At 54.8% G+C, this 27,531-nt stretch overlaps 2 protein-coding genes across 2 annotated transcripts in view; one reads left to right on the plus strand and one right to left on the minus strand.

Annotated features, from left to right (window-relative positions):
• The window catches only part of GLI4 (GLI family zinc finger 4), a 413,072-nt gene that overhangs the window by 347,850 nt on the left and 37,691 nt on the right, over positions 1 to 27,531 (plus strand). The window lies entirely within an intron of this gene.
• On the minus strand, positions 24,883 to 26,361 carry LY6H (lymphocyte antigen 6 family member H). Its single transcript, XM_065903641.1, has 3 exons — positions 26,259 to 26,361; positions 25,415 to 25,534; positions 24,883 to 25,118 (listed from the first exon to the last, which is right to left on the minus strand). The coding sequence occupies exons 1-3, from the start codon at positions 26,323 to 26,325 to the stop codon at positions 24,883 to 24,885; spliced, it is 423 nt and encodes a 140-aa protein (XP_065759713.1). The 5' UTR covers positions 26,326 to 26,361.

Raw genomic sequence — 27,531 nt, forward strand, 5'->3', positions numbered from 1 at the left:
AAAGTATGCCTGCCCTCAGTCGTGAAGTAAATTCAGAGAAGATGGTGCCATACCTGCCACGGAGGCTGTGCAGAGTGCGGGGCTACAGGGTCAGAGCCAGCCCTGGCTCGGAGGGGACGGACGGACACTCCTCGCCCACTGGACGCAGCTATAAAACCAGAATGAAATACATGGGGAGGCCACATGAGGACTCGGAACAGAAAACAGTAGTAGAAAGATTGGGAAATAAGACTTTAAAGTGGCACCAAAGTGTGGTAAGTTTCCCCCTTTTCATTCCTTCTGGTTTTCTCTAGACTTGACCTATGACAGACAGCCCACTCCACACACCTTGCAGGGTCTTAGTTCCCTGACCAGGGACTGAACCCGGCGCTGGCAGTGAGAGCATTGAGTCCTGACCACAAGACGGCGAGGGGACTCCCAAGATGGCCCACATCCTGAAAGTGAGCATGGACAGAAGACCTGACTCCCTCTTGGGCTAACTCAACGAGGGGAAAATCGCAACCTCAGCAGCCCGCAACACGCCTGAAGTTCTGAGAGAAGGGAACTGGCTTCTCCAGTCAGAGGATCTGTGACCCCAAGTCTGTGGGGTAAAACCCACTGACACTTTTCTCTAGATCTTCCCACCTCATGACCCCAGGTGTGGCTGCAATGGTGGGAAGTAAGCAGCACTGTGGAATAATTAAGCTCCAGCTTTCTGACTAGATGACGGAAAAGAGGAGCCGCACGGAGCTAGAAAGTGCCAGAGAGACTGCAGGGAGTGAGAAGCCTGGGAGAGAAACCCCGTAAAGATGTTTATGAAAAGATGGTCTTCCCAGGCGGCACTAGTGGTAAAGAATCCGCCTACCAATGCAGGAGATGTGGGCTCGGCCCCTGAGTTGGGAAGATCCCTTAGAGGAGGAAAAAGCAACCCACTCCGGTATTCTTGCTGGGAAAATTCCATGGACAGAGGAGCCTGGAGGGCTACAGTCCTTTGGGTGGCAAAGAGTCAGACACGACCAAAGTGGCTTAGCACTTAGCAGGCTCACTCCTGCGCTGAGCAGTCCGGTGATGGAGGCTGCAGCTGTCGACATCCCTCAAAGCTCTGAGCTCTTATCAGGAGCTCACAGTGTGGACACGACTCTGAGGGAAGGTCTCTGGTGGTCCTTCCTTCCCACAGCCTGAGCGTGGCTATGGGAGTCCTGGGGTGTGTTTTAGGCACCAGAGGGGGCTCTGTGTGTGAAAGAGTGAACGCGTGTGTCAGAGAGGCTGTGATAGTGTGTGTGTGTGTATAACTACAGGGCAAGCGTCTGGACCAAAGCCAACACCACCATGAACACAACCACATTTCCTCCACATAAACTAGCCCAAATGAACACACTTTCCACAACACAGTTGGCTGTCACTCTTCAAAAGTGTCGAGGCCCTGAAAGAAATCAAGACTAAGGCCTGTTCCAAATCAAAGGGACCTCAGGAGGCCAGACAAGCGGGTGGGACCTGAGGTTGGGTGTGTGGTGGGCAGGAGAAAGGCAAGGGGGGGCTCAGGCAGACTCAGGAAGGGTCTGTAAACTGGATCATTGTTGCAGGTCAGTGTTAACTTTGTCATTTTGATCACTGTACTATGGTTATATGCAATGTTAAAATTTGGAATATCTGTGTAAAGCGTTGTATAGAACACTTCTATACTTGTTTGCAACTTTTTATAAGTCTGAAATTATATTCAAATGAAAAGTTTATGCTATGAGCCCCTCTTAACAGAATCCTAGTCTTGTATTGCTCTTTCATATAACTACAGAAGAATATAGATTTTGCCCAAACTACCACCCTTCACTTTATCCAAAACATTTGATAAGTAGTATTTTCCTTATCTATTCTGGGTCTTTCAAAAAATATTTAAGGACTTCTCTGGTAATCCAGTGGTTAAGAATCTGCCTGCCAACGAAGTGGACACCAGCTTGATCCCTGCTCTGGGAAGATCCCACATGCCGCAGGGCGACTAAGCCGATGCACTCAGAGTCTGTGCACGACAACTGGAGAGCAGACCCCACTCCCCTCAGACAGAGGAAGCCTGAGTGCAGCCAGAAAGAAAGAAACGCATTTCTAAACCCAGTTAGTGTTAAAAATGTTAAAAAACATTTCAGATGTCCTCTTCTAAAAAAAAACTATGCTACTTCAAAATGCTTTTTTTTTTCATTTCTACATGTGAAAAAATATTGTACTTATCTTTTTTGTTGTTGACTTCTCACTTAATTGCACCTAAGTCAGAGTCTATAGTCCCGAGGTATGACATAACGAGTTTTGAGAAATGATAAAATCTGGATACTTTGAACAGATTCGAAGCACTGGAAGGTCTTGGTTAAGTCTTGGTTGCAGCACCTGAGTGCCAGGGGCAAGGGTGTTTAATTACTGCCGCAGAGCCGTGGAGCCATCTGTTCTATGGAGTGTGAACTTGATACAATGAACTGTCCTTTCTCACCCCATCCCTTGGCCCCCACTCTCTTGGGCACTTGGGGCTCTCTGTGGACCCCACAAACCTCTCCCCCACCTCTCCACGGTGTGGGCTCCCTCCCTGCTCCATGGGTCCAGTCACATCAGAGCTGATGGCTGAATCTGCTGCTGGCCTGGGTGGGTGGGCCTGCAGGTGGGGAGACCCTGCCCCCTCCCTCCCACCCAGCTGTACGTCCGTTCCCCCCCCACCCCGGAGCCTCAGAGGCTGCATATTTAAGACCCCCAGGAAGCCTTCGTGAGAACAGGGTTGCTTCTTACTTGCATCGGGGTGGAGCTCAGGTCTGGGGTTCAGGTGAGGGTGCCTGGGACCAGAACCCAGGACAGACGTCATCAGGACAGACGATCAGAGAAGCCATGAGGACAGACATACCTGGGCATCAAGGGTGTGCCGGGTGCGGGGCTGAGGGAGATGGGGGCGGGGAGAAGCCTGAAGCCAGAAGTGTGAGGGTAGGCAGCTCCTCTGCCTCCCCCCTCACAGGCCTGGCTGACCGTGGGGTCCTCCTGAGCCTGTGGTGGGCCCCGGTGTGTGCACAGAGAACTGAGGCCAGCAGAAGTGGAGGGGGGCCTGCAAGGCCTCTTCAGCGTGGGTTCAGGGCTGTGTGGACAGGAACCACGGAAAGGGAGGATAGTGATGCCAGCCTGCAGGTGTTGACTGCTGAGTGTTTGAGCCGGGTCCCAGGAGGCACTTGTGCTCAGGGCTGGGGGTCAGCTGGGGCACTGGGAACCTGTGGGCAAGGGTCTTCAGAGGACAGTGGCGGGGTGGTCGGTCCCTGGGTGCACCTGAGTGGACAATGTCCCACCCGGCCTCCCCGCAGACCCCGGCCTCCCAGCAGATCCCAGCCTGCAGTGCTAGCATGGCCAGAAGGCTGACTCCTCCCCTCACTGCTTTAAAGCTGCCTGCCCGCCTCCCCGCCCCCAGCACTCGTGTTGCTTCTCCTCCATGGCCGTCTCTGGGTGGGTGAGTCCAGGGCGGAGCTCAGCTGTCAGCCTGGGGGTCCCCGGTGCGCCCTGTGAGTGGGGTCAGGCATCTCCCCCTCCAGACACCCCATGCTCTGCTGCTTCCTTCCATGCAAAGGCCACGGGAACGTCCCAGAGTGAAGGAGGGGGTGACCTGAGTGACCTCGGGAGGGCGTGCTCTGGAGGGGGCGTCAGGCCAGGGGCCAAGAGTCCTCAGAGCCCCACGGAGACCCCTCCATTTCACTGGGCTCAGAGGCTGCCAGTGCTCCCCTCAGGTCCTCTTCCCACCTCTGCTCTGAAGGAAGTGACCCCAGGGAGCCCGTGCACCTGGAGAAGCTGGTCCTTGCTTCTGTCCCCCCTCATTTCTCACCTGTCCTTCCACTTCTACCCTCCTGGGGGGTGGGGGTGACAGACCCCTGGGGTGAGCCCCAGAGCGGGCACAGGCTGCCTGGAGCTGCGAGCCTTCAGGCCCCATTTCTGCCCCATTTCTGGAAGAGGGGTCCGCAGGCCTCCTGTGGGTGTTCCAAGTTGTGCTCCAGCTGGAAAGCCTCTTTATGAGGTTGGGTCTCTCCTACCCCATCCAGTAGGAGCTGGGGTGGCAGTTTGGTGATTTTCTCCCCATCTGTGGATTGTCAGAGGGACCCCTGCAGGCAGGCCCCGGCAAAGATGTCTAAACATCCCTGTCTGGTACTGGTGAAAACTGGGCCGAGCCCGCCCGGCCCCCTGCAGGTGCTGGGCAATCCCCTGCTCCCCTAAATTCTGCACCCCCACCCCATGGCATGCTGGAGAACAGGGCTGTGGGGCTGCAAGGCTCACTCTCTGGGACCTGCCGAACCCGCAGGTGGTCAGGAATGCCCTGCCTTCCCCGCGGCCCAGAGGCCTGGCTGGGAGCAGCCCTTTTCTCCATCTCAAGTTCTGAAGAAGAGACGGTGATCCCCAGAGGGTGACCCTCGGAGCAGGATCAGACCCCCAGAGAAACATCAGCACGCTCAGGCCACCCGCTGCCCCGTGAGCCTGGGCCACTGCGGGCCTCTACCCTGCACGGTGGGCTCCTGCTCAGCCAGGGGCCCGGCCTCTTCCAGGCCCGGCTCTGAGCACCCTGCTTGCCCGCCCCCCGGCTCCACAGTTGCTCAGGCTGAGCTGCCGCCCATGGAAGGTGCAGGGTGGGAGGCAGTTGGCACCAGTTGGAATCCCGAGCGCAGGAAACAGGACCAGTGCACTTCCTTGTGCTGGGGCCAACACGGAGCTACTGCCCTAGATGCCAAATCACAACCTGCGTCCCTCACAGGAGAGGGGCGGGCTCCCTGTGACTCCGTGTGGGCCGGCGTGGGGACAGGGCGGGTTGTGGGCTGGGCCTCTAGACAGCATACTGCAGTCAGCTCGGTGAAGCCACGCCCGCCGCTCTCTGCCTGGCTATGCTGTGGGCTGGCTCTGGGCAACAGTGGGGTCCTGGGACGTCCCCTCCCGTGACCTGGACTAAACTAGAAGTAACTCAGGAAATACCTGGAGTTCAGTCCTTTGAGCCAGTGACCATGGACCTTTTCTGACCATGACATCTCCAGAAACATGGCATGTGAATACACACACACACACACACACACACACACACACACAGACTCACAGTCACATGGATACATACATATACACACACCTATACACATCCACACATATCCACGTTCACATAAACACACACACATACATACATATATATACACTCACAAGTACGTGCACATACACGGATAACAAGATTGTAACACACACACACATGCATGGAAAGGAAGGGTTAACGACTGATCTACCTTCCTCCCTCCCCTGAGGACGCCTTGGAGAAGGAGAAAAATTAGAAGAGAGAAAGAGGAAATCAGCAGGCAAACATCCTCATGAACTTGCCACTCAGAGCCTCATAGCAAACAGACAACGGGGTGTCCTTACCTTGGCCTGGTCGACGTATAATAAACACATCTGGAGCTGAAGGGCCTGGCCCTGGGAAGCGTCAGGTCCTCCCCTGAGATGACTGGCATCTGAGGGGGATGTTTGTTTCAGGGGAACCACTCAGTCCTGGCCGTGGCCTTGCACACCGCCGAGCGCCCCTCAACCTGGACCCCAGCGAGGGAGGCGTCGGGGAGGTGCTCGGTCCCGTGCTGCCCTGCCTCCCACAGCAGCTGGACAGTCCAACTCCCGAACTGCCTCCAGTCAAGCCTGTGATAGGATCGCTTTTGTTAGGACGACAAGAAAGGGTTAGTTGCTCAGTCGTGTCCAACTCTTTGCAATCCCATGGAATGTAGCTAGCCAGGCTCCTCTGTCCATGGCATTCTCCAGGCAAGAATCCTGGAGTGGGTTGCCATGCCCTCCTCCAGGGGATCTTCGTGACCCAGGGATCGAACCTACATCTTCTCTGTCTCCTGCATTGCAGGCGGATTCTTCACCACTGAGCCACCAGGGAAGGCCCTTGATGACAAGTGAAGGGAGTGGGAAACCGAGGCCCTGGGAGCCAAGATGCCGGAACACACACCCTTGACAGAGGACAGCGGAGTCCTGAGGCAGCCATGGAGACCAGGTCCCACCAGAATGGGAGACAGACCTGGACCCACGGAGCTGCCAAGGGACAGACAGAGAGATGTGAGGAAGAGGAGTTTTTTCTCTGGCTACTGTCAGAAGGTAAAAGTTAGCCCTTTAGACGAGCTGGGATAATGAGAAAGAGGTCCGACCAGTTTTCTACTCAATGGAAAGTCTTTTCTCTTGTGACCCATTAAACAGATGCCACTCTCTGGTAACTCAATTAAGAACTGATTACTCAAAAACCCATGCTGTGGTGGACAGCCTTGCCAGGTAACCATGGAGTCCCACAGCTGTGTCATGCAAGAGCAGGCTGCTTTGGGGAGCAGTGGCGGCAGAAAACCCCTCATCGCTTTAGCAGTGGAAGGGTGCAGGGGCTCTGTCAGTCCTCAGCTCCCTGCCATGCACTTGCCTCAGCCCAAAGTAGCAGCTGCCTTTTTATGCCACTTCTGGAGCCTGCTGGGTCCGCTTCTACCCTCTGAGTGGTCAAATACCTCGATTTGTTAGAGTTCCTTGACATTAAACTCCCCATGTTGAGACAACCTGGGTGATTTCTGTCTCCCCAACTGGCACCGGCCCAGCCACTAAACAGATGACTCGTTGGGGTGTTTGAATTTGGGGGGAAAATCACTTTCCTCATCCAGGAATCCTGTGATTTCTGCTTACAAAGCAGCTGGGGGAAAACTCTGAATGTGAAATGGGCCCTGAGCATAACCAGACCTCAGGACTCTCAGGGGACATGGCCCGGCAGTGTCTTCAACAGACCACAGCACGCTCAGGCGATATTAGAGCGGCTGCGTCTAAGGGGGAAGAGGCACGGCCTTTGCTGAAACCAAAACTGCTACTGGGACTCCAAGGCTGCCTGAAGAGCTCCTCTGGAGCCCCCGGGAGAGCCCTCCAGCTAGATTCCTCCCCCCAGCAGAACCCTTGAGCTGGACACCCCAGGGAGAGCCCTCCGGCTGGACCCTGGGGACCCTGCCGTCATCCTCACTGCTTTGCCAGCAGCCACAGCCCAGCTGCTCAGCCAGCTAACGGTCCGTGCCCAGGGACCTCCTGTATCAGAGGTTGGGTAGATTGGACTGGCTGCTCTGCTGAGTCCTCAGGGACTGAAATCAAGGTGTGGGCCAAGCTGGGCTATTGTCTGATGCCCAGGGGCCTCATCAGGTTGGTGACAGAACTCTTCATCTGGTGGGGCTGGGGGCCCCCTTCCCTTGTTGGAGGCCACTTCAGACCCACTCCTTTTGGGTGCATCTGTCTCCCTGGTGCCCCTTCTGCAGGGTGCTTGAGGTTCAATGGGCTCCTGCACACCTGTGCACCTCAGGGTAGGCGCCATGTCTGCAGATCCCTTCAGGGCATGGAGCCCAGAGCTTGCTTGGGTCACTGGGACAGGAATCCAACTCAGATTCCTGCTGACTTATGCACTCTGCCTCACAGCACCACCTGGACCATCTAAGTGTGAAAGGGAAGCAGGGTGCCTTGGGCCCTTGATTCCTAGACCAGCTGGAGCCGTTCAGCACACCATCCATGACTGCAGCTGCCATCTGCTTTCCCCCCGATGACCTGCAGAGATAGCACCAGTGACGCTGGGGGCCGGGAACACTGAGCAGCCTGGCCCGGTTCTGGGTGGCTGGGCCTGCTGAGCCCCTGCCTGTTGTGGCGGGGGGGGGGGGGGGCAGTGGTTGCCCCCCTGCAGTGTCAGAGCGTGGTTTCTCCCCTGGATATGCCCAGTGTGGATGGGAGGGTACTCGAAGCCTGGACAAGACCCCCACCCCCACCCTCCCCGCCACCTCAGGTGCACTGGGAGATCCACTGCAGCCTCCAACATAGCCAGGCTGCACAGGAGTCTGCAAGAAGTGCCCTGGGAGTCTACCCTCAGGGACACACCACATGGACTCCCACACTCAGTGACGGAAACATGTGTACTAGTCTGGATGGGACTGGCCCCTCCCTGCCAGAAGTTCGGGGCGGTTAGGATTCTCTTGGGTTACTGAGTCAGGCGGAAGTAATGTTCCTGGGAGCTCAGCATCATGAAGAAAAGGACCTGCTGTCCACAGTAAGGACACCAGAGGGAGAGCCCTTCCAGGAGACTGGCCTCTGCTGGAAACTAGCTTGGGAGGCCAATAAGGGCCAGGGAATGAGCTAGTCAAGAGGTCACACTGCCAACAATCAAGAGGTCACGCTGCCAGCAACCAGGGGCACCAGGTGGGGTGGCACCTCCCCCAACCCAGGAGGGCTCTATGCATTCCCGTCACTGTAGCACTGTGGCACCTGGTGCCTTTAGAGGGCAGTGGCGAGCAGCAATGGAGATGCAGACTTAGAGAACAGGCTTAGGGATAAGGGTGGAGGAGTGGAAGGAGAGTGGGGGTGAATGGAGAGAGTAGCATGGAAGCATAAACACTACCATATGCAAGATAGACAGCCAGTGGGGATTTGCTATGTGACTCAGGGAACTCAAATTGGGGGTCCTTAACAACTTAGAGGGGTGGGAAAGGGTGGAAGGTGAGAGGGAGTTTCAAAATGAAGGGGACACACGTACATCTATGGCTGATTCATGCTGATGTATGGCAAAGATCAAGCCAATATTTTAAAGCAATTATCTTTCCATTAAAAATAAATTAAAAAATTTTAAAAGGTCAGTGGCCAGGCAGGGTTGGGTAAGGGTATTTACTGGACATCACTGGTCAGTGTGGGCTATGTTATTTTCTGATGACTTGAGAAGAATATATAAAGGAAAGCCTACTCTACCATTGCTGAACCCTCTGGGCTGAACATTCAGGCCTGCCATGGGGAATCAAGTGCAGAACCCAGGCTAGAAGGACCCTGTGCACACATAGAGCATCAGTGTGGAGTTGGGACCCTGTGCACACACAGCATCAGCATGGAGCTGGGACCCTGTGCACACACACAGCATCAGTGCAGACTGGGACCCTGTGCACACACAGCATCAGTGCAGAGCTGGGACCTGGTGCACACACACAGCATCAGTGCAGAGCTGGAAACCTGTGTACACATAAAGCATCAGTGTGGAACTGGGACCCTCTGCACACACAGCATCAGTGCAGAGCTGGAAACCTGTGTACACATAAAGCATCAGTGTGGAACTGGGACCCTCTGCACACACAGCATCAGTGCAGAGCTGGAAACCTGTGCACACACAGCATCAGTGCGGAGCTGGGACCCTGTGTACACATAAAGCATCAGTGTGGAACTGGGACCCTCTGCACACACAGCATCAGTGCAGACCTGGGACCCTGTGCACATACACAGCATCAGTGCAGGCTGGGACCCTGTGCACACACAGCATCAATGCAAACTGAGACCCAGTGCACACACACAGCATCAGTGCAGAGCTGGGACCCTGTGCACACACAGCATCAGAGCAGAGCTGGGACCCAGTGCACACACACAGCATCAGTGTGGAGCTGGGACCCTATGCACGCACACAGCATCAGTGTGGAGCTGGGACCCTGTGCACACACAGCATCAGTGTGGAGCTGGGGCCCTGTGCACACACAGCATCAGAGCAGAGCTGGGACCCAGTGCACACACACAGCATCAGTGCAGAGCTGGGACCCGGTGCACACCCACAGCATCAGTGTGGAGCTGGGACCCTGTGCACACACAGCATCAGTGTGGAGCTGGGGCCCTGTGCACACAGAGCATCAGTGCAGAGCTGGGACCCTGTGCACACCCACAGCATCAGTGCAGACTGGGACCCTGTGCACACACAGAGCATCAGTGAAGAGCTGGGACCCTTGCACTCACACAGCATCAGTGTGGAACTGGGACCCTGTGCACACACAGAGCATCAGTGTGGAGCTGGGACCCGGTGCACACAGAGCATCAGTGCAGAGCTGGGACCCTGTGCACACCCACAGCATCAGTGTGGAGCTGGGACCCTGTGCACACACAGAGCATCAGTGTGGAACTGGGACCCTGTGCACACATAGCATCAGTGTGGAGCGGGGACCCTGTGCACACAGAGCATCAGTGCAGAGCTGGGACCCTGTGCACACCCACAGCATCAGTGTGGAACTGGGACCCTGTGCACACACAGAGCATCAGTGTGGACCTAGGACTCTGTGCACACACAGCATCAGTGTGGAGCGGGGACCCTGTGCACACAGAGCATCAGTGCAGAGCTGGGACCCTGTGCACACCCACAGCATCAGTGTGGTCTGGAACCCTGTGCACACACAGCATCAGTGCGGAACTTGGACCCTGTGCACACACACAGCATCACTGTGGAGCTGGGACCCTGTGCACACACAGCATCAGTGTGGAGCTGGGACCCTGTCCACACAGAGCATCAGTGCAGAACTGGGACCCTGTGCACACACACAGCATCAGTGCAGAGCTGGGACCCTGTGCACATCCACAGCATCAGTGTGGAGCTGGCACCCTGTGCACACACAGAGCATCAGTGTTGAACTGGGACCCTGTGCACACACAGAGCATCAGTGTGGAGCTGGGATCCTGTGCACACACACAACATCAGTGTGGAACTTGGACCCTGTGCACACACACAGCATCAGTGTGGAGCTGGGACCCTGTGCACTCACACAGCAGCAGTGCAGAGCTGGGTTCCTGTGTACACACACAGCATCAGTGCAGAGCTGGGATCCTGTGCGCACACAGAGCATCAGTGCAGAGCTGGGACCCTGTGCACACCCACAGCACCAGTGTGGAGCTGGGACCCTGTGCACACACAGCATCAGTGTGGACCTGGAACCCTGTGCACACACAGAGCATCAGTGTGGAACTGGGACCCTATGCACACACACAGCATCAGTGCAGAGCTGGGACCCTGAGCACACATACAGCATCAATGAAGAGCTGGAATCCTGTGCACACACAGTATCTGTGCGGAGCTGTGACCCTGTGCACACACATCATCAGTGCAGAGCTGGGGCTCTTCTCCACTAACCATGATGTTTCTGTCTGGACGTCTTGATCATCTTTGGGCAACTCTTAGGGCTTCCCCGATGGCCCTGTATTAAAAAAATCTCCTGCAGTGCAGGAGACACAGGAGACAGGTTCAATCCCTGGGCCAGGAGGATTCCCAGTGGAGGAAATGGCAACCCGCTTCAGTATTCTTGCCTGGAAAAAATCCCATGGATAGAGGAGCCTGGGGGGCTATAGTCCATGGGGTCTCAGAGTTGGCAACTAATAAGAAAACCAAGCAGTCAGGAAGAAACTCATTCAGCCACTCAATGCCCCAACCCAGGGGAGGCCCCAAGGACTAACAGAACCCTCCGCCCCAGTTCTTAAACCCAACATTTGAAGCAAATATTTCAAGGGACCCTCCTAGGCTCCAAGCATGGTGATTCTCATTAATCACAGAGGTTCTGTTCTATGAAGTCAGTGAGAACACAGAGTTGGCAATACACAACCACCGTTTCCAGGGAAATACAGGGCCACCTTTCCAGCAGTCCATCAACACATAAATATCTACAAACTACATATCTGATTAGCGGTTAATTTCCAAAATAGATACAGAACTCATACAGCTCAAAGACAAAAAACAAGTAATCCAGTTTTAAAATGGGCAGAGGACAGATGGCTAACAGATTCGTGAAAAGATGTTCAGCATCACTAACCATCAGGGATATGCAAATCAAAACCACAATGAGATAGCGCCTCTCACCTGTCAGAATCAGTTCAGTTCAGCTGCTCAGTCATGTCTGATTCTTTGCGACCCCATGGACTGCAGCACGCCAGGCCTCCCTGTTCATCACCAACTCCCAGAGTTTACTCAAACTCATCTCCATTGAGTTGGTGATGCCATCCAACCATCTCATCCTCTGTCGTTCCCTTCTCCTCCCACCTTCAATCTTTCCCAGCCTCAGGGTCTTTTCCAATGACTCAGTTCTTCGCATCAGGTGGCCAGAGTATTGGAGTTTCAGCTTCAGCATCAGTCCTTCCAATGAACACTCAGGACTGATCTCCTTTAGGATGGACTGGTTGGATCTCCTTGCAGTCCAAGGGACTCTCGAGAGTCTTCTCCAACACCACAGTTCAATAGCATCGATTCTTGGGTGCTCAGCTTTCTTTATAGTCCAACTCTCACATCCATTCATAACTACTGGAAAAACTATAACATTGACTCTGTGAACCTTTGTTGGCAAAGTAATGTCTCTGCTTTTTAACATGCTCTTTATTTTGGCCATAACGTTCCTTCCAAGGAGTAAGCGTCTTTTAATTTTATGGCTCAGTCACCATCTGCAGTGATTTTGGAGCCCAAGAAGTCTGTCACTGTTTTCACTGTTTCCCCATCTATGTGCCTTGAAGTGATGGGACCAGATGCCATGATCTTAGTTTTCTGAATGTTGAGCTTTAAGCCAATTTTTTCATTCTCCTCTTTCATTTTCATCAAGATGCTCTTTAGTTCTTCGCTTTCTGCCATAAGAGTGGTATCATCTGCATATCTGAGGTTATTGATATTTCTCCTGGCAATCTTGATTCCAGCTTGTGCTTCATCCAGCCCAGTGTTTCTCATGATGTAATCTGCATATAAGTTAAATAAGCAAAATAACCATCGTGAAAAAGGGCAAGTAACAAGTGTTGACCAATATGCAGAGAAAATGGAACCCCTGTTCACTTTTGGTGGGAAATAACTTGGTACAGCCACTGTGGAAAACAGTATGGAGTTTCCTCAAAAAATTAAAAATAGAACTATCATATGATACAGAAATTCCAAAGGAAACAAATATCTCTATGTCAAAGAGATATCTGCACCCCACGTCCATAGCAGCAAGATTTACAATAGCCAAGTCATGGAAGCAACTTAGCTTCTGTCAACAGACAATTAAATAGAAAAGCTATGATAACATGGATTGACCCTCAGGGCTTCGTGCAAAGTGAAATGTCAGGCAGAGAAAGACAAATACTGTATGATCTCACTTACATGTGGAACCAAAAACACCAAACTCATAGACACAGGGAAGAGACTGGTGGTTGCCAGAGGCAGATCATGGAAGGTGGAGGAATGGGTGAAGGTAGCCCAAAGGTAGAAGATTCCGGTTATAAGATAAGTAAGTCCTGGGTTACAATGCACAGCACAATACTGGAGTTAACATTGCATCATGTATTTGAAAGTTGCTAAGAAAATAGAGTTCAAAATTTCTCACCATTAGGAAAAAATAATTTGTAACTATGTGAGGTGATGGATATTAACTAAACTTACCATGGTCACCAATTCACAATGTATAGACGTATCAAATCATTGTGTTACACAGAGTAAATTTAATGCTATCTGTCTGTCAATTATATCTCAGTGAAACTGGGAAAGAAGCATAGCCTTGATTTATGTGTGTTCCTGTTTCAAGACACCATATTTAATATATAATGTTGATTCATGAGCACTGAAATGGTCATCAGCGCTGGGACTCACGCTTGAACAACACACATGTTTTCTCTGTATGGCACATCCCTGCCTTCTGATGCTCAGGACACTAGACAGCACTTCAGCTCCATCCCTGGGGGCCACTTTAAACAGCATGATCACCAACGGAAAGCACAAAAAACCCAAAACAACCTGCCACCAGCCAGACCAAGAAACAAGAAAGCAGAGCCTCCTCTTTTCAGACTCAGTCAGGGACAGGCGTCTACTGGACAAGCCTTCTACTGCTCTCCGTACACCTCCAAACATCTGAGGAAGCATGGCAGCTGTTGATTTGAGTTACAAATAGACGTTAGCGAGTAGACAAATTCACAAATACAGAATCTGAGTAAGAGGATCAACTGTAAGTAAATCTCAATGGGCATGAACGGTGGTCTCTTGGTACCCAAAGTACTTTCCATGAACACCAACCACCAGGCACCAAAGGAGCTAAGAGAACTGCTGTTTGGAATAACCAAAATCTAACAAAAGGTTAGATTCATTGGACGGACTGATGCTGAAGCTGAAACTCCAATACTTTGGCCACCTGATGCGAAGAACTCACTCATTGGAAAAGACCCTGATGCTGGGAAAGATTGATGGCAGGAAGAGAAGGGGATGACAGAGGATGAGATGGTTGGATGGCATCACCGACTCAAACTCGATGGACATGAGTTTGGGCAAGTTCCAGGAGTTGGTGATAGTCAGGGAGGCCTGGTATACTGCAGTCCATGGGGTCAAAAAGAGTCGGACACAACTGAATGACTGAACAGAAAAGGTTAGGAAGAAGTACCAAAATTAAAATCCTATTTTCTGATCATTTAATCTGCAACCCTTCTTTCTGGTCTAGTCATAAGCCCGCAGTCTCATCAGCTGTCCCCAGCTGAGACTTCTCCTGAATCAAGACATACACCCGCCGTTTTCATGTCCAGCTCCAAAGCACTTCTCCCTTCCTCCCCCAGGTCACCCCTGCCACCCCCGACCCCTGGTCAGCACCTGCTCTCACCTGGACGCTGGCCTGGGCTCCCTGGGGCTCCCCTCTGCCGTGTTTGCCCCTCCACTACACCCTCCCCTCCAGAGTCTGAGTGGGCTGGTCCAGGAGGGAGGCAGTGGCTCTGCACGAAGGCTGCTCTGTTTGCATCACAGAAACATAAGGAAGCGTCAAGTTCACTTAGCAGTTTCAACGCCAGGGTGTCTCGAGGACACATTCCCTTCAACCACCAAGTGCTTCACAGCCACCGAAATCTGAACTGTCTGCAGACCTCCAGAGCCCACAGCTGCTCCCGACAGCCACCTGCCGCCCTGCCGCCTGTCCTCCCGGTCCCCACAGGCAGGTGCACAACCCCCAGGTTAGCAGGAGCAACCTGATCCTAGGTGTGAAGCTGAGGGCTGACTTGAGTGCAAGGGACACAGCACAGAACAGGTGCACAGGGTCCCCAAAGGAACCTCAGTGTGACATCACTTGGAAACAAAGTCTTTGCAGGGGCAATTGAGATAAGAATGGAGGTGAGACCACGCCGGCTGAGAGAAGATGTGCATACTCAGTCACTTCATTCATGTCCAACTCTTTTCAACCTGGCAGGACTGTAGCCCACCAGCCTCCTCTGTCTGTGGGATTCTCCAGGCAAGAAAACTGGAGTGGGTTGCCATGCCCTCCTCCAGGGGATCTTCCAACCCAAGGATCGAACCCATGTCTCCTGTGCCTCCTGCATTGCAGGCAGATTCTTTACCCATTGAGCCACCTGGGAAGCCCAGATAGATGATAGGTGATTGATAGATAATAGATAGATAAGTGTGACAAGTAGATAGATGATGATGATGGTAAATAGATAGAAAATAATGATGATAAAGATGACTAGATATTTGATAGATAATATAAAGTGTTATTGTCTATAAAACAATGTTTTCTATCACATCTGTGTAAAACAATGGTATGAAGGAATGTATGTGCGAGTATCAGCTTTCTGCCAATGTGCATCCAAGTTGGTTTGTGACACCTGCTCATTCATAGCAGCTGCTGTATCATATCCCTTCCTGTGACCTGTGACCCCATCACACCTCATCAACCCACTCCTGTGGGTGGGCATTTGGGCCGCTTCAGGATTTCTGCTCCTGTGAACGGTGTGACCATACACATCTTCTTGGTACACACACTGACATTTCACTGCATGATGTGCCAGAAGGAAATGGCTTGGCTATGGTAAGCAGAATATTCAGCTTCAAGAATACAACAGGCTGCGTTCCGCAGTGGCCATTCCAGAGGGACTCCAACCTGCGAGGTACAAGAGGCCCGGGTGGTGTACGTGGGCTTCCTTGGGGCATTGTCAGACAGAGTCTGTTAATCCGAGGCTAGGACTCCGCGTCTGAAACTCAAATCTGCCTGGCAACTGTGGAAGCGGGACCTCTGTCCGTGTGCAGGTGCCTTGACACCAGTGCGTGTCTTTGGAGGTCTCAGGACTTTCCTTGGCCTGGCAAACCTCCGCAAAGTAGAAACGGAATGCTCGACTTGAGCAGGAGGGCTCTGCAAAAAGACTCAGGGGATTTGAGGCGTGGTAACCATGGTGACTAGTGGAGGGAACACTGGGGGACATTCACCAAACAGCCACTTGATTTCTGATTAGCTGATCTCAGTCTCCTTCCCAGCTGTGCTCCCTCAGATGGACCAGCCCTCCCCCTGGGGCCTCCCCTGCTTCAAGACCCCATGTCTCCTCAGGAAGGCAATGTCTTTCTGTCCCTCTTGAAGTCTGTCTGTCTTGTCGCCTAGCTGGGCCACATGTTGCCCGGGGCCCTGTGCTCTGGGGGGAGGGAGCAGGGAGCCCCGGGCTTTCCTCTCAGTCCAGGGAGATCCAGGCAGGGGGTTGGTGGGCATGCTGACCCTGGGCTGCAGCCCAAGGAGGGCTCACGCCACCAGGTTCGGCTGCTCCCCAGCACGTTCAAGAAGCCCTCTTCTCATTATCCGTGATTCTTAAGGTATCTGACTACTACTCTTCACCCCACACCCACTCATTTTTATTTTACTCATTCATTCAGCAAAATCGTGCGTGCTTGCACGCTAAGTTGCTTCAGTCGTGTCCAGTTCTTTGCAACCCTATGGACTGTAGCCCACCAGGCTCTTCTGTCCATGGCCGGCTCTCAAAGTCAGTCCCAGCTGGTGATGAGGAAGATCCAGACCCGCTTTGCGGCCCTCACCTCCCCCCTCCTCCCTTGGTCAGTTCATTGTGGCAGTTCCTGTCTGCACATCTTAGGGACAAATGCATAAACCAACAGAGAGAGTGGATGAGTGAAGGGCTCTCTGAACGTAGGAACTCTGCCATTGACTGCAGAGTTCAGCTGGTGGGAGGTGGGCTGGCTCCATCCTTCAGGCAGGAGAGACGACCACATTTGTCAGTGACAAAGGCCCAGGAAAGCCAGCCCTGGGGCTGGTTCCCCAGAGACCCTTGCTGGTGACGTATCTAGGGACTGGGACGAGAGCGCACGGAGGGACAGTCTCCGCCTGCGTGAGCTGAGGCCCAGGGCAAGCTGGGGGCTGGACGCAGTGCACCATGGGAAGGAGTAGAGGCCCCTCCCCACTGGGGTCTGGGCGCAGTGCACCATGGGAAGGAGCAGAGCCCCCCTCCCCACCGGAGACACCTGCCCGGCTCCTCCTCAGGGCGACTCATGAGAGGTGTGAAAATGCACGGAGAAGAGGTCCCTGGTTTTGCATAAAGACACCTTGGGGACTTCCCTGGTAGCCCAATGTTCGAGGACCTGCACTTTCAATGCAGGGGATATGGAATCAATCGCTGGTGGAGGAACTAAGATCCCACATGTCTCGGGGCAACTGAGCCCTCGCAGGGCAACTACCGAGCCTGCGCTCTAGCGCCCACGTGCCCACGCACCACAGCAAGCCCACGCGCCTGAACGAAGACCCAGCGCAGCCCAAAAAGGCACCTGGGGTGGACCCAGAGGAGCACGGGGCAGACAATTCTTGCCTGTGTCATTGACCGAATTTATTAGCTATGGCGGAGTCCCTCACCTAATTCTCAGGACTTCGGCCCCGGTGCTCCTCCCTGTCCCATGCTGCCCCTCCGGGAAGGGTAAGGAAGCCCCTGGCACCCTCCGCAGGGGCAGGGCCCAGACTGTCTCACCTGTCTTACTCCCAGCTCTATCCCCGAGGCCTACAGCCTAGCACCTGGCTCCCAAAAAGTAGTGTAATGAATAAATAAGCACATGAAACCTCAACTCGTCCTCCAAGCTCCTCTGGTGGGCACCCACAACTTATCATGGGGTGAGGGTGGTGCAGATTCCTGGGGCACTTGACATCAGGATTTCTGGGCGCAGGGCCTGGGCGTCTGCATTGGCACCCTCACCTGAAGGAATCCTGCTGGAGTTTCAGAACTGGTGCACGGAGCACCAGGGGAGGCTTCTCGCATCTACCTTGCTTCCTTACCTGCCTTGGTGGTGGGGCTGGAGGTGAGGGGGCGGGCACTACTGTCCTCCCACCAGGAGAAGCAGGAAGAGCTGGGGGCTCTGTCCAGGTCAGCTCTATTCACCGATGCTTACCAACACCTGACGCATGCAGGGCTGCACCGCCAGCTGTCCTGTGGGGCCCCAGGAGGGAGGAGGAGACAGGAGCACCCAGGTGGGGGTGTCGGAGGTTTTGGGGAGAAACAAGATCCAGACAGGATCAGAGGCTCCTCAGGGGGCTGGTAGCACAGGCCAGGAGGGAGGGTGTACCAGGAAGTACACTTTGCCTAAGAGCCTAAAGTCTGGAAGGGGCTTGGACGGAAGAGGGGAGGGATCAGGGAAGCCTTGAGCCCTGAGGGAACTTAGGGGGTCATTCATTGTCCTACACCCCCACACTTCCACCACCAGTGTTCACCAGCAGGGACAGAAGCACCCGGAAGCCTGTCTTCTAGGCTCAGCCCCTCCTCCATGTACAACTCTCCAGCAAGCTGAGTGTGTCCCCATCTCACAGACACAGAAACCAGCTCAGAGGGGAAACAGAACTTGGCCAAAATCACACAACAAGGAGGTGTCAGAAAAGACACCTGGGTCCAGGCATTTCCTGCAGATTCAGTGATTATTTAGGTTTGTCAGCATCTTACCTCTTCCAGGTCTGCTTCCTAGGTGTCAAGTGGGCATAGGAAGACTTATACTCGGGCCGCTATCAAGCACGAGTTGGGAGGAGATGGACAGATGCTCTGAGGGACAGACCCAGCAGGCCCGGAGCAGGGGGGGTGGCTCAGAGCACTGGCCAACCTGCAGCTCTCCTCGGTCGGTGCCAAAGATGCCCCCCCCCAGCCCCACCGATAGGGCACTGGGAAAATGGACCCCCAGGAGCAGACTGCTCTGGAGCACGGGTGGTGGGAAATTGCCCGTCTGTTCCATGAGGCTGCCAAAATCCTGAGCTCACCTCCGATAAAGGTATCCCAAGGCAAAGTAGTCACCAGTCTCAATCATGACTCCGGTGCAACCGTCACACACACAACTGCTGGTTATTTGAAGCCAGCAGAGGTTTGAAAGAACACTATGCCGTGATCACTGGGGTTTGTTTGTGCCACAAGCACCATCAGGATATGAAACAAGAGAACCCGCAGTATTAACTGCCAATTAAATGAGAGAACGCAAGGTGATAACGATAGATGGTGAAGGGTATTTCTTTTCAACTCATCAGACATTCCTAATAAAAAAAAAACCTAATTGAAATATGAATAAATAAAGGGTCTAAGCTGAATAAAGACATTATCAAATCCAAAAGCAAACATCAACTCAGGGTGCGACAGGAAAGATCTTCCATTAACACAGAAGCCCTGGATCACTGCCACTATTCAACTATGCTTTGCGGGTCCCAGCTAATGCAATAGAAAACAAAATTAAAGAAGCAATGAAATATTGGGAAAACACAGCCAAATGGTCTTCATTTGTAGATTATCTGATTGTATGTATGTATCATGCCTTGAAAGTTTAAGAGATTCTGATAAAAATAGAATTTAGGGAGATACTCATTGGAAAGTAAGCCTCTTTTCCTTCATCTGGTTGCCCGACACCCTCTGCACCAACTTGATAGTCCCTGTGTTGTGAACCCCACTTGTCTGGGGTCCAGAAACTTCATTCTGCAGCCCCCAGCCCCTCAGGAGTCACTGCGTGGCCTCGGTTCTGCTGAGGGGATGCCTCCAGACAACACCCACAGACAGCTCCACTGGGGCGAGAGGCAGTGCCCAGCCCACCCACTCTGCCACCGAAAGAGGCTCCCCGCTTCCCCCCAGCAGAGTCCCTGCTGAGGCCCCTCCAACCCAGGGGGCCTCTGGCCAATACACTAGAGGGTGTGAGCACAGCCCAGCCTCAGGAGAATGAAGGGCAAACTTGAATCTGTAACAATTACTCTCTCGAGACCCGTCTTACCAGGTGGTGGAAACCCACCTGTCTTGGCCCACCTTCTTTCCCTGGGCTGTGCCCAGTGGGGGTGGCAGACACATCAGCTACAGTGCCCCTCAGCTCGACCCAGCCTCACACATCCACCAAGGCATTAGGGCTGCACCGGTCTCGCACCTCTAGTCTGCGGGCCTCGCCTCCAGCTGGCAGGCGCGAGCTTGTGTGTGGCCACCTGCTGCCCCCTCACCCACCCATCTTGCTCCAAGGCCCCACCCTTCAGGAGCTTCTCTCTGGGACCCAGACCACCCTCCACTCCTTCCAAGCCCTTCCACCCAGGGGTACCACTGCCTCACCTTCAAGAGTTTCCCCCAGCGCCGAGTCTGGAAGTGTTTTGAGGGGCTTCTCCCTAGACTCGCTTGGTCTTGACATCTCTCTCTGAGAGGCCCAAGGCACAGTGGTTGGAGGATTTGGGAAACATAAAGGCCAGCCTTCTGAGGGCTCCTGTGGATCCCTCAACCCCTTCCCTCGTCGTCCTGCCGGAGTGGGGGCCTGGTTGGGGCTGAGTACTTCTGGAATAAACACCACGAAGAAAATGAAAAACATCACCTCAGTACACCAAAATGGCCTTAAAGGCAAATGGAGGGAATCAAATCCCACTTCCAACACCACAAAAACTACAGATTACTCAGCAGTAAATATATCAAGGAAGATACAAGAGCCACATGAAGAAAATGATGCACTTGGACGGAGGGACTAAATACACGGTGAGATACATGGAGTTTCTGAGTGGCAGGACTTCCAACAGTGAAGAACGCTTCCTTCCCCAGCTTCAAACAGAAATGAGTTAAAGCCCAATCAAAACCCCCTGAGGAGGGTGTGGAACTAGACAAGTGGGTTCTAAAATTTATCTGTAAGAATAAACTGCAAGAAGTGGCAAGAGTCTTTTAAAAAGAAGAGAAGGCAGGCTCTTGCCTCACCAATTGTTGAAACTAGGGTGGAGTCAAGCAGCTTGGTGGGACCCAAAGCAGGAGGAGGTCCCCAGGTGGGGAAGGGGTCCCCTGCCATTTGGGTGCAGACCCAAAACACACACACACACATGTAGAAATGCACCCTGTTATCCACATGGTACTTAAGTCACCAGGGAAAGAGAGCTTATTCAAAAAATGGCATTGAGCAAAATGACACATGTTTGGGGGAAGTCCCTGCCTCCTGCCACACTCTAAACTCCAGGACTGGATATCCGAATGTGGTGGCCACATCTGTAACAATATTAGGGAAAAATGCAGAGATTATTTTCCTCAGGAAAGCGCAGAGGACATGTTCGTAAGACCTGAAACCCAGAAACCATAAAACAGCAATTAGATTCAGCCACACGAAACTTGAGAAACATATGTACAATGAAGACATCAAAAACAAAGACGCAAGGAAATATTTGCAAAACATACACCATGGGAAAGACTGTTTCCTTGACACACACACGAGTCTGTCAAGTCACAGGAAAAGACAAAGTCGCAATAGTAGGAGTGGCTATTGCACAATCACAGGAGAAACACAGGGGCTGACACTCTTTGGACATCCAACCTCACTAGTAACTTCTTTTCAATATTTACTTACTTGGCTGCACCCAGTCTCAGCTGTGGCAGGTGGAATCTTTTTAGTTGTGGCATGCCAGCTCTTAATGTGGGATCTAACTCCCTGACCAGGGATCAAAACCAGGCATTGGCAGCATGGAGTCTTAGCCACTGGACCACTGGGGAAGTCCCACTAACAACTTCTTAAGTGGTGCTCAGAGTAAGGTTCTTAAAAGTCCTAAAGTTGAATAACACCTCTGTGAGGGATACGGATGGAGTTGGTGTGACTATGACTTAACATGGCCCTTTCTGAGGCACCTATTTCATTGTTAGGTCGATGTCCTCTCCAGCTCAGCTGTCCTCATCTTGGAATGAATGTGACGGAAAAACTCGCCTGACCCCCATAAGGATACGGGGACTAGCACGGTCATGGCAGCACGTGCATGCTCAATCACTTCAGTCGTGTCTAACTCTTTGCAATCCTTTGGATGGTAGCCCACCAGGTTCCTCTGTCCATGGGATTCTCCAGGCAAGAATCCTGGAGTGAGTTGCCACCTCCTCCAGGTGATCTTTCCGATCCAGGGATCAAAGTGGCATCTCTTGCACTGAAAGTGGATTCTTTACCCACTGAGCCACCAGAGAACCCCAGTCACTGCAGTACTACTGGTGAAAACCACTGAGGGGACTCCTGCGCCCTCCAACAAGGGGAGGCCGAATGAGAACTGGCTCGTTGGTCTAGGGGCTACTCAGCCACTGGCACTGAAAGAGAAAGGTCCTTCTAGACCTCCTGACCCGGGAAGGTGCCCTTGCTGAACTGTCCAAAAGAGGAGTCCATGGCACTCTGGTGAGAGACTCAATTCCTAGATAGGTTGATAAGAAGTTCAGGGTCCCCAAGGAGGAGAAAGGGGTCTGGGCTCTCAAGGAGAAAGGGAGAACTTTTTTTTTTTTGCTTTGTTTAGTCAATATAACAAAGTATTTTGCTCAAGGACATGTTTCTCCTTAACAAGAACCTTCTGACTAACCTTGTAATCTTAAGGCTTATATTGTGGGAGTGGGTCTGGTAAGACCTTTCTATTGTTAGTTCTAATCTTGTTAATTTAAGATGTTTGTTGTGGGAGTGGGTCTGGTAAAAGTATATAGTGTGTTAGTCGCTCAGTAGTGTGATCCCATGGACTGTAGCCTGCCAGTCTCCTCTGTCCATGGAATTCTCCAGGCAAGAGTACTTGAAAGTGAAAGTGAAGTCTATCAGTCGTGTCCAACTCTTTGCGACCCCATGGACTGTTGCCCACCAGGCTCCTCCATCCATAGAATTTTCTAGGCAAGAGTACTGGAGTGGGTTGCCATTTCCTTCTCCAAAAGTATATGAGGCCTTGATAAGACTAGTGAATTTGGGCACTCTCCGTCCCCCTTCTGATGTCTATGTCAGAAGCTTTGTCTGTCCCTATTTAAACTTTAATAAAATTCTGCTACACAAAAGCTCTTGAGTGATCAAGCCTGGTCTCTGGTCCTGAAGTTAAATCTTCTACTTCGGAAATCACAAATCCGACATCGTTCCCCATAAGCTGTCACTGGCTGATCAAAACGTGTGTGCACGTGCCCCAGGACCAAGCCGGCACACAGGCTGCGGGCTTCGATCTTTCCGAGAGCTCACAAAGGTGGGGGCTACTGAGAAGCCCTCAGAGGTCGGGGTACAAGCTCAGGTCCAGTTGTGTGGAAACAGGAGCTGAAGAGTCAAGGCCGGGCTGTCTGGGCCACAGTGCCCTCCCTCTAAGCCCCCTGTCCACTCGGAATCACGCATCTTTATTAAAAGACCTGGGAGAACTTCACACCTTTTTGTATTTTAACACTTCCCTCAAATAACAAATTCAGCAAAGACTAGGTAGAGGTTGGTTTGAACCCCATGTCCCTGGGGTGATCCGTCCACATCCTCCCAACACCTCCAGGCGTCCCATTGCTCCAGACCGCCTGGCTCCAGCTCCAGCCTCCCCCAAATCCCCGAGGTTTTCTGCCTGCTTCCCCTGAGCCAGCCACATCTTCCAGGTCACCCACCAGCAGCACCCAGTCCCGAGGGTCCCAAAAGGAGCAGACGCACTCAGTGGGTAGCACACTTTACTGAGGTTTGGGGGAGGGGTACATCGCAGAGCTGCAGAGCAAACTTAAAACGGAGTGGGAGACACCCTCCAACGAGCCCCTCGGCCGTCTCCATCAGCGGGAAGTTGACACCGACCCGTATCCACCGACCCTACTCTCCCCCGGTTAGCTCCCCCGGGACCTCCAGACCCCTCTCCATCATGCTTGCAGAGAAGCCCAGGGAGGAAGGCCAGGGCCAGCCCTGAGGAGAGATCATTCATTTATCACTATCATTCATTCCAGGCGGTGCAGGACCCAGGAGTGATCACGGGCTGGGTCAGCCACAGAGGGACGAAGAGGAACTGGCCAAGGACCAAACTCCAGGGAAAGCCTGGAGTGGCCGCGGAGCCTCCCGTGGCGAGCCTGGACCACAGGATGACTGTCGTGGCCAAGGGGCGCAGAGGCTGGCTGGACGCGGGTGCAGGGACGGACAGAGGGCCCACTGTTGGAGCAGAAAAGGCCAGGAGAAGCCACGCTCTCGGGTCAACCTCCAGAGCCCTCCTGCCTCCTCCCACCTGAAGCACCCAGTCCCTCTGCCATCCTGCAGACCCTGGTTGGGGGACTGGCCTTCCAGACCCTACCCGTGGGGGCACCCGACTCAGGGTAGGGATGTGAGTGTGCCTGGTTCTGTGGCAGACTCCTGGCACGTGAGCCTGAAACGGCCCTGACAGCTCTCGGGGGAGCGGACCACTGCCAGCGGGAGAGGGCACGTGGAGCCCTGCCGTGTCTGTGTGTTCTCGTCTGCACACCCACCTGGACCTGTGCGATTTGCCTGTGCTGGGCATACTGATTCAGGAGCTGCTGTGCCACAAATGTGTCAGTGTGGGAGCACGTCGGGGGCATGAGCGTGGTGTGGTGGGGAGTGTGCCCTCAGTGGGCACAGGTGTGAGTCTGGTGTGTCCATCTCCCTAGTGTGTGCACAGACAGTTGCAAGGCCTCACCCTCAGGCCCACCCTGTGACCTTGCTCAGCCCAACACTCACCGCCCTTCAGGCTGTTCCCAAACCTTTCCAGGCCCACAGTCCCCTGGCAACCCCCAGAGGACCCGCACCACCCTCCCTGCATCCGCTCACCTGCACTTTCTCTGCCAGGAACCCCTCCCTCCCCAAAATCCCCACCCAGGCTCAGGCCCGGGTCTCCAGGCTCAGAAGTGATTTTATTTCTCTGCAGATATCCTCACAGCCAGGCTGTTGGGCTGGGCCCGGCTTCCCCTCAGGGACCCAGGGGCCCAGCCTCCTGCCGGACGCCTCGTCCCTGAGATGTCCTGTGGCTGCAACTTGGAGCTGGTGGGGAGACAGGGAGGTCTCACAGCTGGGGCGGGCAGGAGCCACAGGCTGCGGAGCAGAGCTAAGGCTGCCCCCAGTGCCAGCCATGCCAGGCTGGGGAGGGGGCAGCCACAGGCTCAGGTGTGGGGGGACAAGCTCGGAAGCCCTGCGAGGGGGAGGGGGCCTCAGGGTCCAGCCCAGAGGAGGGCAGGCCCCAGGCTGAGCAGGAGCCCCCCGGCCAGGGCCCAGGGGCTGCGCCCCGCCTGTGCCACCCCATTGCACAAATCCTTCTTGCAGCAGTCCACGTCCACTTTCAAGATCCCAGAGTTAATGAAGCCCATCAGATAGTCTGAGAAAAAGTGCCGCTTCACAAAGTCACAGGATGAGGCACACATCTTGTTCACGGAATGATCCTTCCTGCCTGGGGATGAAGACGGGGAGCCTGGGATTGGAGCCCCACTAGCCTCTTAGCCTCGTGTCCAGGACCCAGCCCAGGGACCCTCCAGGTCAGCTCAGGACACCAGAACAACACAACTGAGGCTTCAACCCACCCATGCTGTCCCCCAGCTCCGCGGAAAGGGTCAGAGAGAGCCAGGTACCTACGGACTGTCACACAGCAGGGTAGGGTCGTGCCCCCAGACACACGCCATTGTCCGAGGCCAGAGGGACTCTGATGACACCACCGACCCCCACCTCCCAGCCTGGAGCCTGACTTACTGCTGCTGGGGTCTGTGATCCAGACAGTGGCACACACTGTGTCCGACGGATGGCACTGCTTGGGAGTGCAGTGGCTGGAGTTGGTGGTCAGTGTGCAGTCCTGGCACCACAGGCCGTGAGCTGGGCAGGGCATGGGGAGGGGAATGACTAGAGGAACCGGGGCTCGGGCCAGCCAGCCTCCTGCATCCTCCCCACCTGCCTCACCGCAGGTCCTAGCAGAGCCGCTTGGCTGTAGGAGGCCAGGCACCCCCTGACCAGGAGTGACCAGGCCAAACTGGCACCTGGGGGACAGGCTGGGAACACCTTGTGTGCCTTTGGGCAGGTTGGGGTGAGGGTGCTGCCGCTGGAACTCCGGAAGCCCCCTGCACCTCCAGGCCCCACACATACGCACAGTGCACACGCAGAGTCACACACATCACACCTGTGGTGCCCTCTTGCGCACTCCTCCCCCTGGCTCACATCCCCCAGAATCCAGTTGGTTTGATCGAGGAAGGTCAGACAGGACTTGATGGGGAGCCAGAGGGGCTCTGAGAAGAGCAAGGCCGGGAATGCAGTCCCCAGGCCAGGGCATCCGCACGGGGGCCAGCCGCGGGACCAAGGCCCAGGAGGAAGAGCAGGCACGCCCTCGGAGCCAGGAGAGACCCACGTGGCTGTAGCCGGGGCAGCCCAAGCAGGGGGGTCACACGGTAAGGGCAAAGCTGGGGTCGCAAGGGTGTGGCGGGGGTGGGCTTGGTGGGTATCATAGGAGAATGGCCGCCCCACACCTGGTTCTCTCCGGAGCTGTCTCGCACAGACTCTCAGGTGACCTGGACTCCCCCCCCCCGCCAGCGGCCCCCAGACTTACCGGGGGCCGAGCACAGCAGAGCGACCAGCAGCACCAGGCCGAGGCCCTTCATGGCTGCAGGCAACATGCTCCAGGCGGGCCTCGGGAAGGCGCGGGGGCTGCGGGCGGGGGTCGTCTGGGACACCGGCCTGGCAGGGAGAAGCCTCGATCAGGAAGGAGACCAAGCCCCCGGCCCAGCTCGAAGGTCCCTCCCCTTTTCTGGCATCCTAAGGCAACCTCCATCCCGGAATCCAGAGCCTGGGGTCGCCGGGGAGCTCCATAGCCCCTCCCCCAGCCCATCCGCGAGAGCATCCACCATCGCTGCACCCCCTCCAGGGAGAAGAGGCCTGCCCTCTCGCTTGGGGACGGCCCGAAATGCCCCCTTCTGGCGCTCCGCACCTGTGGGATGAGGGGTGGGGAGGTGGGGGTGGTCGGGAGGCACGTCTTGTCCCTGGGGAGCCGTGGGTGCGTCCGGAGAGGAAAGGGCCGTTTGAGGTGCGAGTGAACAGTACCTGCCGGCGGGGGGAGGGGCGCGCGCTACCCCCACCCCCACCTCTGGGCCGGGGGCCCAGGAACCCGGCGCTGAGCCTCCTCCCCTGTCTCCTCACGCGAGCCTTGGCTCTCACCGCGGGTCTAGGCGTGGAGCGCGGGCCTCGGGTCGGGGGCACACTCACATCCCTGGGGTGCCGCGGCTCCGGGACTCCGGGCGGCGGGGGCGGCGCGGGGAGCAGTGCCCTTCGGTCTCCCTGCGGACGGGAACCCGGGTGCAGCCGTGTCTTTCGGGGAACGCAGCCGCAGACACGGACCCCGCGCGAGGGGCGGGGCGGAGCCGGGGCGGGGGCCGCGCGGGGGGCGGGGTGGCTGGAGTCGCGCGGATGGGGGAGCCTGGGACTCAGAGCCCCGCAGGGTCACCGTCCCGGACTGTCTTGGGCGCCCTGGCCAGCAGGCACCCCGCTCCCCCGCCCGCGCGCGCGCCCTCTCCACTCCCGATCTCTTCACCCGTGCGCTCCCCCTACCTCCGCCTCCCCCTACCCGGGCGCGGGTAGGTCCCTTCCCCCTCAGCTTGGCTGAGATCCCCTTGGAATTTCTCGGAAGAACGTTTACTGCGAAAGGAAGCGAAAGGCACAAAGACACAGAGAGGGAGGGAGGGAGCGAGCGCGGCAAGTACTAGCCCAGGACCCTGTTCGCGGCCCTTGGGCCCTCCCCTCCCCGACCCCATCACGATCCCGATGGTTCAAGGTTATTCTCCGCACCCCCACCCCCACGACGACCCCACGAGCAGCCGCAGCCCCAG

The sequence above is a fragment of the Muntiacus reevesi genome, chromosome 12 (genome assembly GCF_963930625.1).
Source record: "Muntiacus reevesi chromosome 12, mMunRee1.1, whole genome shotgun sequence".
In the NCBI taxonomy this organism is placed as follows: domain Eukaryota; kingdom Metazoa; phylum Chordata; class Mammalia; order Artiodactyla; family Cervidae; genus Muntiacus; species Muntiacus reevesi.

Excerpts from the sequence above, each read along its gene's own strand:
- LY6H (XM_065903641.1), bottom strand. The coding sequence starts at position 26,325 with ATGTTGCCTGCAGCCATGAAGGGCCTCGGCCTGGTGCTGCTGGTCGCT. Across the intron at positions 25,535-26,258 it reads TCTGCTGTGCTCGGCCCCCG|CTCACGGCCTGTGGTGCCAG; the intron begins GTAAGTCTGGGG and ends TGCCCTGCCCAG. Across the intron at positions 25,119-25,414 it reads GATCACAGACCCCAGCAGCA|GCAGGAAGGATCATTCCGTG; the intron begins GTAAGTCAGGCT and ends CTTCATCCCCAG.